This window comes from Citrus sinensis, chromosome 3 (genome assembly GCF_022201045.2).
Source record: "Citrus sinensis cultivar Valencia sweet orange chromosome 3, DVS_A1.0, whole genome shotgun sequence".
Taxonomy (NCBI): domain Eukaryota; kingdom Viridiplantae; phylum Streptophyta; class Magnoliopsida; order Sapindales; family Rutaceae; genus Citrus; species Citrus sinensis.
This window is the reverse complement of record NC_068558.1, coordinates 29345320-29360509: the sequence shown is the minus strand read 5'-3', so window position 1 is coordinate 29360509 and position 15190 is coordinate 29345320. Positions and strand designations below refer to the sequence as shown.

Below are 15190 nucleotides of genomic sequence, written 5' to 3'. Positions count from 1 at the left end.
TATACACTTGAATCCAAAAGGAAATGTGAAATAGAGGCACACTTTGTGGTTGTGCATCCGTGCCTAACCTTTTCATAATCAGCAAGTGTTGATCAAACGTCCAAGGGCCAGAATCCAAAACTCTTTGAATATCCACCTCATGAAAAAATTGGAATAGGAACAAGATAGGTGATAAGTCTTTGATGCAGATTCCTTTTCCAGGCCTCCATAAAGCTGCCATTGTATTCTTCATGGCTGGAAAATTGATTGCTTTATCAGTAAGAAAACGCCCCACTAGGCAGAATTGAAGATTGAGATTTTCCCCTTTCTCAGCCTGGATCTCATCCTCTTTAAAGACCAGACCAACTTCCTCTTCCTCATCAATCGATAACTGAGAATATGCCTCCCTCACTTCAGCCTCCGCAGCAGCAGTAGTACCAGCCATGGTGATAAAACAGAGTAATACCAGATAGAGAAAGACCAACGAAAACCAAAAGCAGAAACCTGCCAGTCAACAAAGCATAACTTGTCAAGAGGACAAGACAATACCTAACTTGTCAAGAGGACAAGACGTAAATTAGTGTTTTAAAATAGAAAATAAAACAAATACTTGTAAAGTAGCCTAAAACTTACACATCAACATTAAACTTTAATTTAATTAAGCAAAAACATCACTAATTAAGCAAAGAAAAAATAACTCATTAATTGAAAACAAAAAAAAAATTGTATTGAAAATAATAAGAATAAGTTTTATTGAATTGGTTTAACCATAAATTCTATATTCATCATAGGAAATCCATAACTTTTTCTTTTTCATTTTCTATCATAGTACTATATATATTAATTAAGCAAAATTATTTTTCTTGATGTGGGTCAAGCCAAAAAGAAAACAAAAAGATATTTTTATATTTTTAGGAATATATGATATATCAATAAAATTGGATCTAATTTCCATTTTTATACATTTTCAAGCTTTATTTCTTGTACTTAAAGATCACTGGGGATTATTACCGAAGAGGTTTAGAAAGATGTAAAATCATTGTATCTTACAAACAACCTTGAAAAACATGAAAAAAGATTTTTATTCTTAATAAAATTTCACACATATCATCACATGTATTACATAAATCCAAAATTATCGTTATTCAGTTTAGAAACAAAATCAGTAAATATATAAGGTAGTCACTATTATAATGAGTTTTTAATTTATATTTATAGTTTTTTTTCAATAATTCTTATATTAGTTTACTTTTGACTTGGTATATCCGTATTTCTAAGAGAAATGGACAGCCATACACCTTTCTTACCAAGCTTTAAGCACCTTCAAATAAAATGTGAAGCCTTTAACCTTTAGTTTCCAATCTTTGCTTATTTTAATGAGAAATTCTACAAGTAAAAAAAAAAAGATTGTAGTGGAATTATTCCAAAACAATATTTTATTTTTTTCCCCCAAAAAAAAACTGCAATTACATAGAAGATGCCCTTAATAAAATACATAAAGAAATCCTTTCTTTCGGTGCGTAGATTATTGAAGTCAGCTTTTGTCAACATCAAATAGTATCAACATCGAATTGAGAAACTAATTACTTTTGGCACACACTTTAGACTAAACTTCTTGTTTGAGAAATTAATTAGAACACATGAAAATCTTCTCATTGATTTCTCTTAGACAAACTTAATTGGAAATTAGGTAAAAATTTATCATCTTTCAGTGCTTCCTATAAGTTCAATTAAGTGGCTTCCTGCAATACACTCAAAAGCTGTAAGTTTTTTTCTTATACATATTTCTCTTTTATTTTCAGAACTAATCCGTATATCTTGATGTTTAATTAATTGTTAATATCAATTGTTGGATTCCATTCCATTTAATGCAGTGCAATGATTTCAACATGGGTAACGGGTAGAGTGGCGAAGCCGCTTAATCAATCATTTATAGTTTTACAACAGTTTAAAAATAAAATTTACCAAACACATACGATTATTTTTAAAATTTATAGAACTTTTAAAAGTAAATTTATCAAACGTTTAATTAATTACCTTTACAAATAATTATTTATACAACACAATTTATGACAATTATCGTAAAACTACAACATTATTAAATTGATCCAACATCTCCTAAAGACTCAGATGAAATTTTACTAATAAAAGGTTTCTAATAAAAGATTACCATTCCTATAGATTGCGGCAATTTAACTATTTTTATCAATTATTGATGTCAACCGTTGGATTCCATTCCATTTTAATGAAATCCAACGTGGCTAATGGGCAGAGTGGCTTGGACGCGTCATCAATTGAAAAGCCAGATAATCTTCGCTTAGATTCCTTGAAGCTTCCAGCAAGTTTGATGGTAACTCCATCATGTGAGTAAACAGTGACAAATGTCTATTAATTATTAAGAAAGTCACTTTTTGACCAAGACTTGCTTTTGGAAATACATACATATTTGCTGATTGCTTTATTTTTTGCCAAAAGAATATATTTGCATGATTAAATTCTTTGAATCAAATACTGCATTGGAGTTCATTTAACTGGCTTCCTACAATACACTCAAAAGCCGTAAGCAAAAGCCGTAAGTTTGATCTTATAGATTGACGACAATTTAACTATTTTTATCAATTATTGATATCAACCGTTGGATTCCATTCCATTTTAATGAAATCCAACGTGGCTAATGGGTAGAGTGGTGAAGACGCGTAATCAATTGAAAAGCCAGATAATTTCCGTTTAGATTCCTTGAAGCTTCCAGGAAGTTTGATGGTAACTTCATCATGAGAGTAGACAGTGACAATATTTATTAATTATTAAGAAAGTCAATCTTTGACCAAGACTTGCTTTTGGAAATACATATATTTGACGAAGACTTGCTTTTGGAAATACATACATATTTGCTGATTGCTTAATTTTTTGCCAAAAGAATATATTTGCATGATTAAATTCTTTGAATCAAATACTGCATCGGAGTTCATTTAACTGGCGTCCTACAATACACTCAAAAGCCGTAAGTTCGATCTTATACATCTCTCTCTTTTATTTTCAGAATTAATTTGTATATCTTGATGTTTATGAGAAAAAAAAAATTAAATTGAAAGAAATCTTTGAATGTTAATTTTGTACAAACTCTTTGCCTTTTCTTAGTTAGATGCCCTAATCGAGATTTGCTTAAGTAGAAATTGGCGTGCATACTCTCCAATCAGCATGTGCTAAAAAATTTCTATTATTGCAATTTGAAATTTATCATGTTTAGATGAGAGTAAATGAGAGGCTGATGGATTATCTGTTTAGATTGTTTAATAGAATAAGATCATTAGTTTTGAAATCAGAACATTCTTAAGTTCAATAACTTTTTACGTTAGTAAACTCTACCTTTAATATATATATACCTTTAGGCACAATTTATTGTCAATTATATTTAATCAAATTCGCTCACAGCATCAAGGCTATAAGGAAAAAAAAAAGTGCGATTTATAAGCTTTTCTATCAAACTTTCTTCGCATATATATAATCTCGATGATTAGTTATACCCTTAAAACTTTTAATTCTTTCTAGTGATATTTATTTAGTTATAACCTTAAACTTTTTAATCCTTTCTAGTGATATTTATTTAACTCTAATAATTCCTTTTAACATGAAGTTATTGTAAATTAGTCTGTTATAAATCAAAACACAAGACCTAGGTGAAAGGACATCATGAAAGTTGAAATTCCTTGGGCAGAGATTAAGTAATATCTTGTAATAAAATGTTTACTTCTATTATATAAAAAATATTTCAATATTTATTTTTCATTTTCTATTAAAATAATATATTATAATTGTTGTCATAAATTTAAATTACATATTTAAATAAAATATTAATAAGTATTATAATATTATGTTATTTTTATTATGTAAAAGAATTATAATCAATTAAATTATATTTTTTAAAGTAAGCTTATTATTTACTTAAATAAAAAGTACTACCTTATTAATAAACTTCTAATTTTTATTAATAATGTGAAATAATAAATTTAATATCAATAATAGTATAAAGAATTTAAATAAACAATACCTTTGCTTAATACACTAAACAGAGTACTGTGTCATAACTTAATGTAATGCCATTCAATATAGCTTGAGCAATATAATGTGATGCACTAAACACAGCATCAGTTTGTTATTCACTTCATTTATTCTAAATTTTCAGGAACAAATTAATAGGCAATGGCTTCTACGAGCATCCAAAATGTCTCTCATGGGAAATATGATGTCTTCTTAAGCTTTAGAGGAGAAGACACTCGTAAAAGTTTCACGGATCATCTCTATGCTGCTTTAAAAAATAAAGGCATTTTTGTATTCAGGGATGACAAAGAACTTGAGAAAGGAGGATCCATTTCACCTGGACTCCTTAAAGCAATTGAAGAATCAAGAATTTCAGTTATTGTTCTCTCCAAAAACTATGCTTCTTCCACTTGGTGCTTGGATGAACTTGCTAAGATTGTTGAATGCAAAAACAATGAAGATCAAATTCTTCCAATTTTCTATGATGTGGAACCAACTCTGGTAAGGAAACAGACAGCAAGTTTTGGAGAAGCTTTTGCTAAACACGAAGAAGTTTTTAAGAATAATGTAGAAAAGGTGCAAAAGTGGAGGGATGCTTTAAAAGTTGTGGCCAATAAATCTGGCTGGGAATTGAAGGACAGGTAATCATTCTTATTCTCAATTCTTTTTTTTTTTTTGGTTTTGCATGATTATAACCACGAAACATATTTTAGTATTCATTATTCAACATTGCTTTCAATTACAATAGTAGTATCATTAATGAATTAATATATGCAAACGAATAGATATGGACGTTGATACTTTAAATTACTGTATTTTGAACTTTTGAAGACTATATAATATGTTGTGATGCTTTGTGCTCTATTAATCAGATTTAAAAAATAAAAATTAAACTTTATTCTTTGATTGCTAAATACTAATAATAACAATGACAACAGTCGCAACACCAATGATATATCAATATCATTACACATTTAGGTAATCTGATCAATTTCATGTGTGCAATAAATGATCTTGTCAAAAACTAATCTAAAATCTCTTTCAATCTAATTACCCTGTTATAGAGGGAAATAATATATCAATAATATTGGGAAAAAAAGCAGCAGAAGAAATTAAATAATTTTGGAACCTCAATCCACAATGCAACCCAATCCAGACCAATTTTATTGGGTCGGGTTGGAACTTTCTTATTCCAACTGTTTCTGACTTAACTATAACAAGTTACTTAATTATATGACTTCAATTTGATGAAATGAATATTGAATAGTTTGGATTTTATGCATAATACGGAATTGAATTGCTACTACGTTCATTCTAACTTTAGTGCAACAACACCAATCTTTTCTTCTTGTTTTCAATCTGCAGCAACGAGTCAGAATTTATTGAGGAAATTGTCAATGTCATATCAAGCAAAATTCGTACAGAACTAGAGATTCCTAAGGAGCTAGTTGGAATAGAATCACGCTTGGAGAAATTAAAGGTTCATATGGATACAAGGTCTAATGATGTTCGTATGATTGGGATATGGGGTATGGGAGGTCTAGGAAAGACAACTCTTGCAAGAGTTGTTTATGACTTGATCTCTCACGAGTTTGATGGGAGTAGTTTTCTTGCCGATGTTAGAGAAAAATGTGATAAAGAAGGGAGCGTAATCTCTTTGCAAAAGCAGCTTCTTTCTGATTTACTGAAGCTTGCAGATAACAACGTACGGAATGTCTACGATGGTATTAACATGCTACGAGTTAGGCTGCGACGTAAAAAGGTTCTTGTCGTAATCGATGATGCGACTCATCCTGATCACCTACGAAGATTAGTTGGAGAGCCTGATTGGTTTGGTCCAGGTAGCAGGATCATAATAACAACGAGGAATGAACATTTGTTAAAGTTGCATCGAGTCAAGAAAGTTTATAAGCTTGAGGCACTAACTAATGATGAGGCATTTCGACTCCTTTGTTTGAAAGCCTTTGATACCCATAAGCCTTTGGAAGAATACGTGGAGCTAGCTAAAAGCGTTGTAAGGTATGCTAGTGGTCTTCCATTAGCTCTCAAGGTTTTGGGTTCATTTTTGTTTGGTAGACCTGCGCATGAGTGGACAAGTGCCCTGGAAAGGATAAAAAAAGATCCTGAATATGAGATTCTAAGTATACTCCAAATAAGTTTTGATGGGCTGAAAGAAATAGAGAAGAAAATATTTCTCGATGTTGTGTGTTTCTTTAAAGGTCAAAAGAGAGATTATGTATCGAAAATTCTCAAAAGCTGTGATTTTGACCCAGTTATTGGAATTGCTGTTCTTATTGAAAAATCTTTATTAACAGTAGATGGTGCCAACAGACTGTGGACACATGATTTGTTACAAGAAATGGGTCGACAAATTGTTAGGAGAATATCCCCTGAGGAGCCAGGCAAACGCAGCAGATTGTGGGAGGAAGCAGACATATGCCATGTATTGTCACAAAACACTGTAAGTAATAAAGGGGATCAAATATTATTTATTTTCCAGCTCTGCTCACTTCCTTTTTGCTAGTTAAATCTCTAACGAACGACTTTGTTTATAATTTTTAGGGAAGTGAAGTAGTTGAGGGAATAATAGTTGATCATTATTACTTTCTCAAAGATAATGTGAATTTAAATGCAAGTGCTAAAGCATTTTCGCAGATGACCAACCTAAGATTGCTTAAAATCAGAAACGTGCAACTTCCTGAAGGCCTTGAATACCTTTCAAGCAAGCTGCGGTTACTTGATTGGCGTGGATATCCTTTGAAATCTTTGCCATCGAATTTGCAATTGGACAAAGCTGTTGAATTTAATATGTGTTATAGCTGCATTGAAGAATTATGGACAGGCATCAAAGTAAGATCAATATTTATGTCACTTATCTATGTTTTTTCAGTGAATAACTCTTGATAACAAATTTATCGTCGTAGCTGTAAATGAATTAAGAAATATCTTTGTTTTCAACAGACTTTAAACATGTTAAAAGTCATGAAACTCAGCCATTCACAGAACCTGATTAAGATACCAGACTTCACAGAGGTCTCAAATTTGGAGGTGTTGGATCTTGAAGGATGTACAAGGTTACGTGAAATTCACCCGTCTTTGGTACGTCACAATAAGCTGATCTTGTTGAATTTGAAAGGCTGTACAAGTCTTACAACTCTTCCAGGCAAGATTTTTATGGAATCTCTTAAAACGCTTGTTCTATCTGGTTGCTCGAAATTAAAGAAATTTCCAGACATTGTAATGAGAAGTATGGGAGATTTGACGGAGCTCTTTTTAGATGGAACTTCTATTGCAGAAGTACCATCATCAATAGAACTTTTGACCAGACTTGAATTGTTAAATTTGAATGACTGCAGAAGTCTCGTGAGACTTCCTAACAGTATAAATGGTTTGAAATCCCTCAAAACTTTGAATCTCTCAGGCTGCTTCAAACTTGAAAATGTGCCTGAGACGCTTGGGCAAGTAGAAAGTCTGGAAGAACTTGATATAAGTGGTACAGCTATAAGGCAACCTCCATCGTCGATTTTTCTTATGAAGAATCTTAAAGAACTATCTTGTCGTGGGTGCAAAGGATCACCATCATCTGCATCATGGTTTCTGCGCTTTCCTATCAATTTGATGCGATGGAGTTCAGATCCGGTGGCTTTGAGTTTGCCGTCTTCTCTGTCAGGTTTGTGTAGTTTAACGAAATTGGATATCAGTGACTGTGATCTAGGGGAAGGAGCAATCCCAAGTAGTATTGGCGACTTATGCTCATTAGAAAAGTTATGTTTGAGTAGAAACAGTTTTGTTTCGCTACCGACAAGCATCTACCGTCTTTCTAATCTTCGGGGGATTGAATTAGAGGAATGCAAAATGCTTCAAAATCTGCCTCGACTTCCAGCCAGTCTACATTCGATTTCGTTAGACGGTTGTGTTTCGTTGGAGACATTATCAGATGTATTAAATTTAAACGAGCATCAACTCCCGAACTTCCACCTTCGTTGTGCGGATTGCTTGAAATTGGCTGGCAACTATGATTTGGCGCTTTCACTGCTGAAAGAGTACATTAAGAATTCTGAGGTCAGTCTCTTACTCTCACATGTGCTAACATTATGCCTAAAACTTATGCAATATATGTTATGTCTTTTTATTTTATTCATTCGCTCACCTTTTTTTTCCCGTGGGGTTGCAGAATATGTCACTGTCAGAAAAGTACATTAAACGCACTAATGTCAGTTTCTTACACTGTCTCTCACCTGTTGCTAACATTATGCCTAAAACTTATGCAATATATGTTATGTCCTTTTATTTTGTTTGTTTACTTACTTTTTTTTTCCGTGGGGTTGCAGAATATGCCACCGTCGGACAAGTACGGTAACATGCATGTCAGTTTCTTACACTGTCTCTCACCTGTTGCTAAAATTATGACTAAAAATTATGCATTGGTATGGCTTTCTAATATATATATATATATTTGTGGGGTTGCAGTCGCCTCAGAGAGAATATAGCATTGTTGTTCCTGGAAGTGAAATCCCAGAGTGGTTCGAGTATCAGAATAATGAGGGTTCTTCAATAACAATAAGCACGCCTCCAAAGACGTATAAGAATAGTAAGCTTGTGGGATATGTTGTGTGCTGTGTTTTTCGTGTCCCTAAATATTCACTTCCTTATTATCATCCATTGTGGCCTCAATATCCCGTACATGAGCTGTCCATAAATAGAAAGGGTACCACCTCGGGTTTGTGTAGCATTTATTTGAGAAAGCAATTCGGTCAGGCTATGTCAGACCATCTTTTCCTATACTACCAGAATAGGGAACGTATTAGTAAAGTGACATTTGATTCGCCGTCAGGATTGGTGCTGAAGAGGTGTGGTGTCCATCCAATATATGTGCATCAAGGGGATAAGTTAACCAAACAACTGATCCCGTTTGGAATTTGAACGAATTTGGTCACGATTGTTTAGGATCAACATCCTTTACGCGTAGCCTTAATGATGACTTAGACAGGGCAGAAGGCAGTGGAAGTTGCTGCCGGGATGATGCAGGATCAACAACGTCATCTGAGCGAAGCTTTCTAAAGCGAAGTCTTGAAGGATATGTTGGGGCGGCTGAAGCTAGTGGAAGTGGCTGCTGTAATGATGGTGAGGAACCACAACCTAAAAGATTTAGACAACTCGAATGAAGGGCACAGCCTAGTGAATATTATTTTCTCCGAGTCTACGTCTAACAGTGTAAGTGCGCATCTCAGTTTCAATTTTATTTTCTCTGCAGATCGCATTTCATTTACTTTCTTTGTATTTGTTTATTGTATCTGTTCTTGCTACTTATTTCCCTGTTAAACTAAATTCATTGTTTCTTTGTATCTGTTCTAACAGAAAATGCTTGGCTTGGGACAAAAAGTTGGACAGAATCAGAATGTGCCTTCCATGAATCAAAATTGCATTCTTGCCCCATCAAATCGAAGCTTTGAATTTTGAGATTTGATTTCTCATGAGGTGAGAATTAAGGAAAGTAAAGGACCGAAGTAAATACTCTGCTTTGTTTTATTACTCTGTTTTTTCTGGAAAAGATGCCGTACATAGATGCGATGAGCGCGAGTTGTTTGGTATACTTGAAGGGACTCGGGACCACAATGACAAATTATTTAATGTTGTGTGTTAAATATTAAAATATGCGGATAGCTTATCACTTTTGAGACCTAAAGAGTCATTGATACTCTGTTTTTTCAACCTAAAAGTATTTATTTAATGTTAAGAGTGATTGAAAAAAAATTGATGAATTACCATTAAACAAGCAACAAAATAACAAATTCTTTGAAAAGAAATCATATAATAGAAAGAAGAAATTATTACATCAAAAAAAATGTTCCAGTTTGCCTTTAGCCTCTCCTCCCAAGTTGACGGGCATGGACTTGCTTTCGCTTCCGAAAGGAAAAAATAAAATAAATATATGTATACTAAAATAATTTTAATCTTCAAAAAATATTTTAACACTTTACAGTATTATATTATATTAAATTAAATTTTATAAAGGATATTAACATAATATTAAAATAAATATATAAAGATTCAAATTATTTTAAATTTATATAAAATGATTTTAATATTATCAATACATGAGATATTTTTTATTAGTTGTAAAATCTATTTAACCCAAATATTTATTTAAAATTTATATAATAGATAAAAAGATATTATTAAAATAATATTATAATTTACATTTTAAAAATTATTTTATACATATTACAAATATTCCATTATTTTTAGTCTATTAGACAAAATAAACTATTTAAAGTATATTTGTATTTATTAAAATTATTTTAACGTTAGTTTTTTTAAAGTTACTACCTATATAGGGTATTATAGCCAAAAGGGAGTTTAGGTATCATTTTGCTTTTAAGTTATTTTATCTTAAATTTTTAATACAAAATTGAAATTATTGATTTTATGCAATTCAGTTACTATGGTGGATGATTTAACATCATAAAATTTTACATTGATTTTTAATATCAACCATTAGATTGTGAGAGATTAATAGCTCATTTTTTGTGTCAAAATTTAAGTTAAAATATCCAAAACCAAACTTTTATAACGAGAATATAAAATAAATAGATTTTATTTTTTCCATTCATTTCCATGAATATTATTGGAGGTAATATTTACTTATTATGTTAGTTACCATCATAAAAGCAATAAGCCTCTTAGTGACATAAAATTTTGTAACCACAATCAATGAATATCAACAAAACAATCTTTCATGATTCATAAACTATAGCTAATTAAGAATTTATGTTAATTTCAACTTTATGAAATCAATAAAGTGATATTGGAAAATTAAATGAAAATAAGCTTGTAAAACTTAAATTTATATTCCTACCATATAAAAGTATTCACTGTAACATAATCCGTAATTTCATGGTATAGGTTGTGCTAAATTGGTGTTAAAAATAATATACAATTCATGATTAATCATACAATAGTCCTTAATAATATACAAAATAGTGAGCATTATGTTAAATTTTATTAAACCATGAAAAAGGTGAAGAATTACAGAGGCAACAACTGCAAATGGTGGACGTGAGGTGGCTTCGGGTTTTGCTATTTTTCTGACTTTTTCTTTTTTTTTTAATGAAAGTAATGGATGATGGCGGGAGGATTTGTGTATGGGGAATGGTTGATGGTCAGGAAAGCTTTGCCTAGTACAAAGAAAGGCTCTGATACCACTTGACACCTTGCAGAAGCGATACTAGATTTTGTTCTAATGTACGGTCTTGAAAATTTAAGAAAGAAGGCTCTTACAAAGGAGAAAGTATCTCAATTAAGAAATATTATATATTATTGATGAGAAGCTTATGTATGTTATAATGAACTATCAGTAAAAAAGCCTAGCCAACTTAATCTTAATCCTTCTTAAATAAGAGAAATAATCTAAAATCCTAATTAGATTAGAATTCCAAACATGATCGAATAAGTTTAAAAAATAAGATAAATTCTAATAAAATACTAAATACCCAAATATTATAATTCCTAATAAATTCTAATTTATTTTATCTAATGTGCTTCCTACGTTACTCCATTGCTATGTTGTCTGAATCGATGTCTCTTTTTATCAATAAAAACGCTTCCTCGTCATCCTTTACTAAGGCCCCACTCAATTACTTGTCAATTACTTCTTGATCAGCAAGCAAGTATTCAAATTTCATAAGTGCTTCCAAATTTCATAAGTGCTCTAAAATTTCCTTCCACTTTGAATCTCTTTGGCCTTTTGAAATTCAGATTGTTTCCAGAGATCATGGGACGTATGGAACATCTGTTGGTGCTTCGGTTGTTGGGAACCGCTATAAGAGGATTGCCAATGTCAATTGAATATCTATCTGGCCTTTTTTGCAAAATTTAAAAGGTTGCAAATATCTCTTGAGTCTTCCAATTACTATAAGTAGATTAAAATGTTTAAGAACTCTAACGCTCTCTAGTTGTTTGAAGCTGGAAAAGTTTTCGAAAAGTATGAAATCTCTGACTATGCTCATTTTAGATGGAACTACTATTCGAGAATTGCCATTGTCAGTTGAACTTCTAACTGGCCTTTTGTTGAATTTGAAAGATTGGCAATATCTCGAGAGTCTTCCAAGTACCATCAATGGTTTGAAGTCTTTTAAAATTCTGAATCTCTCTAGCTGCTCCAAACTTGAAAATGTGCCAGAGAACTTGGGTAAAGTAGAAAGCTTGGAAGAGCTTGACATTAGTAGAACAGCAATTAGGCAACTTCCGACCTCCATTTTTCTCTTGAAGAATCTTAAAGCAGTGGACCACTATCATCTACATCATGGGATTTGTGCTTCCCTACCAATATGATGTGAAGGAGTTTAGATCCCATGACTAATTTGATGTTACCTTCTCTATCATGCTTATGTTCTTTAACAAAATGGGATCTCAGTGATTGTAATCTACGAGTGGAAGGAGGAGAAATCCCAAGTGATAGTTGCCACTAATGGCTATTGTTCAAGAATGAACCAGAATCTAGTTCCCAGACCAGACGCAATGTCGGCTGAATAATAAATGATAGTATGAACTGCTGTTTTTTTGCATACGATCTTTCGGTTAACCCTAGAGGACCTCTGTACGACGTCCGGCTGAGGTCGTCTAAACTCACTAAGTGAGTGCACGGGTTGGTCACGTGCACACACTTATACATATTACATAATGATCAAACGACCATAAAAGACTGCCGTTTTGACGAGCATTAGTATCATTATATGGCTGCTAAATCGGATAGAATGGGCTGGAAATTATTACAAACCCATAACAAGCCGATGACCGAAGAGGTATCTTGTATGATGTCATCGTGGCTGTATATAAAGCCTCATCTCATATGCTGGGGTTAGGTCCATTCTGTAGCTTGTAATCTTCTCTCTAAGTTTGTGAGTTGTTATGAGAAAACAAATAAAGAAGGCATAGTCCACTCGTAGCTAAACCTCTATAAGTATTGTGTTTGTGTTTTGATTTTTTTTTTTTTCCTTTTTGAGCAAAGCCTTACTGATGATGAAGAAGCTCAAGCTACAAGAATTTAGGAAATCGAATAAAGAGCAAAGCCTTTTTATACTCATGGTTACCATTATGTTCATGTCTCACTATTACCTATTTGAAATTGCATTCCAGCTTGGATTTTTAATTTCTTGATAAACTGTATAGTCATTTAAACTGTACAATCACCAAAAAAAACACAGGGTCTGATTCATTGGCAATCTTTAATGTGTCCGTTTGTCAGGTAGAGCGAACAATTTGTATGGGTTTAAATACTTGAACCTAGGAATTGAGGCTACAATGGTTAGTAGACAAATGTTGAACGGTGCCTAAATTGGCAAGCTTGTATTGAGAATTTTAGGAAGAAAGACAAATATCTGTATGAATATGATCGATCTCAGCTTGATTTGGGCTCAGAACAAACGAAAAATAGACAAAGGAATGATTATATAGAATTTGCAGGGCAATCTCAAGAGAGGAGTTTGTTGAGGAATTATAGTATAATTCTCGTGCCTAGGACGTGTTCGATAATATGCCCACGAAGGAACGTGCATCCCACCTGATGTGTTGCATCAACTATTTGGTTTCCCAAGCGGCTAGTGAGACGATTCTTAGATTCCTTCGCTATGAATTTGAATTATTTTGATTCAATATATTGTTTTAATTTCATAATTTCCATGGCTTGGTAGTTCATCTATACATGTCTTTAACAAAGTTTTACCACAAAGACAGTGCAAACCCAGTGTTTATTCAATCAATTACAATTAGTTTTTCTAACGACTAACTTTTTTGCAATTTTCTAAATAAAAATATACATGACAGAATTTGATTATTTATTGTTGAATGAACGATGTGGTAGAACAAAGGAATTGTAGAATTTCTTGAGTTTTAGACATAAAACAGAGTCAGGCCATAGAATGAATGTACGAAGAAATTATCATCATCTGATGACTGAAAAAAATATCAACACATTTGTTTTAATGATGCTGTGCTTTATTCAAAATTATTTCTTCTAATAGAGTAGCAATCAATAATGGTGTCAATTCTTAAACCAGTGGAAAGCAATTAATTTTCTTCATTTGTTTTCTTGCTTGGCTGTGAAATAGCCCATTTGTTGCAGGCAATGTCAGATCCAAGCCATCGTTTGCACATCGTTGTTCCAGGAAGTGAAATTCCAAAGTGGTTCATGTATCAGAATGAGGGTTCTTCAATAACAATCACAAGGCCTTCATATTTGTATAATACAAATAAGGTTGTGGGATATGCTATTTGCTCAGTTTTTCATGTCCCTAAGCATTCCCTATGGCGTTCATTTCCCACACATCAATTGCACTGCTATATGGATCAGACCATCTTTGGCTACTCTTTTTGTCTCGTCAACGCTGCTACGATACTAATTGGTGTTTTCAATCTAATCATATTGAGTTGTCGTTTAAATCCCCCTCAATTCCTGAATTGAAGGTGAAGAGGTGTGGCTTCCATCCAGTTTATGTTCACAAAGTCGAGGAGTTTGACCAAACAACAAAGCAATGGACTCACTTTACCTCTTATGATCTGAATGAATCCCATCAAAATTTTGTTGGATCAAAAATGGAAGTAGCCACAACATCAAAGCGAAGCCTTGCAGAAAATGCAGTGGCAGCCAGTGGCAGTGGTTGCTGTGATGATGATGACGAACCACCACCTAAAAGATTTAAACAACTCAAATGTAGGGTAAAGCCTGGTGTAACAGTGAAAGTACGCATCCCAATTTCAATTTATGTTCTTTAAATTTGCATATGGTATTTCATTTACGTTTTATTTGTCCATTTATTGTATCTACTTTGGCAATTTATTTTCATGTTAAATTGAAGCATTGAATTTTATGATTTCTCATGAGTTGAAAATTAAAGAAAGAGGGAAAATTAATCCTTTGTTTTTTATACAAAGATCATATCACATATTTGGCCAAAAAGATTTTTGGCAAAAAAATATTGTTCATGGTTGTCTTCAGTGTGAACATTTGTGATTTTTATCTCTTTTATTTTGATGTTGGAATTTTTTTGGCCTTCATAGGTTCGTTGAATTTAATTGTGCTTATTTAATTTAGATTTTTTGACTTTTGTTGAACCGTGTTGATTCTTTTTATGTTGGATTATTGACACCCCTCTAATCTTTTCATAAAACCTTT

The 15190-nt window shown here is 32.5% G+C and overlaps 1 protein-coding gene across 3 annotated transcripts; it reads left to right on the top strand.

Annotated features, from left to right (window-relative positions):
* The first annotated feature begins 2492 nt into the window (after positions 1 to 2492).
* LOC127901521 (TMV resistance protein N-like) lies at positions 2493 to 9729 on the top strand. 3 transcript variants are annotated; one of them, XM_052439037.1, is made up of 9 exons: positions 2493 to 2538; positions 4163 to 4658; positions 5383 to 6478; positions 6580 to 6867; positions 6979 to 8079; positions 8192 to 8230; positions 8349 to 8384; positions 8488 to 9231; positions 9376 to 9729. In XM_052439037.1, exons 2-8 carry the CDS (start codon positions 4180 to 4182, stop codon positions 8938 to 8940), a joined length of 3492 nt encoding a protein of 1163 aa, XP_052294997.1. In that variant the 5' UTR covers positions 2493 to 2538; positions 4163 to 4179; the 3' UTR covers positions 8941 to 9231; positions 9376 to 9729. The 3 variants fall into 3 exon arrangements, with proteins under 3 accessions (XP_052294997.1, XP_052294998.1, XP_052294996.1); XM_052439038.1 differs by lacking the exon at positions 2493 to 2538 and adding an exon at positions 2819 to 2980 and having other exon boundaries at positions 6673 to 6867; XM_052439036.1 differs by lacking the exon at positions 2493 to 2538 and adding an exon at positions 2819 to 2980.
* Positions 9730 to 15190: the final 5461 nt, after the last annotated feature.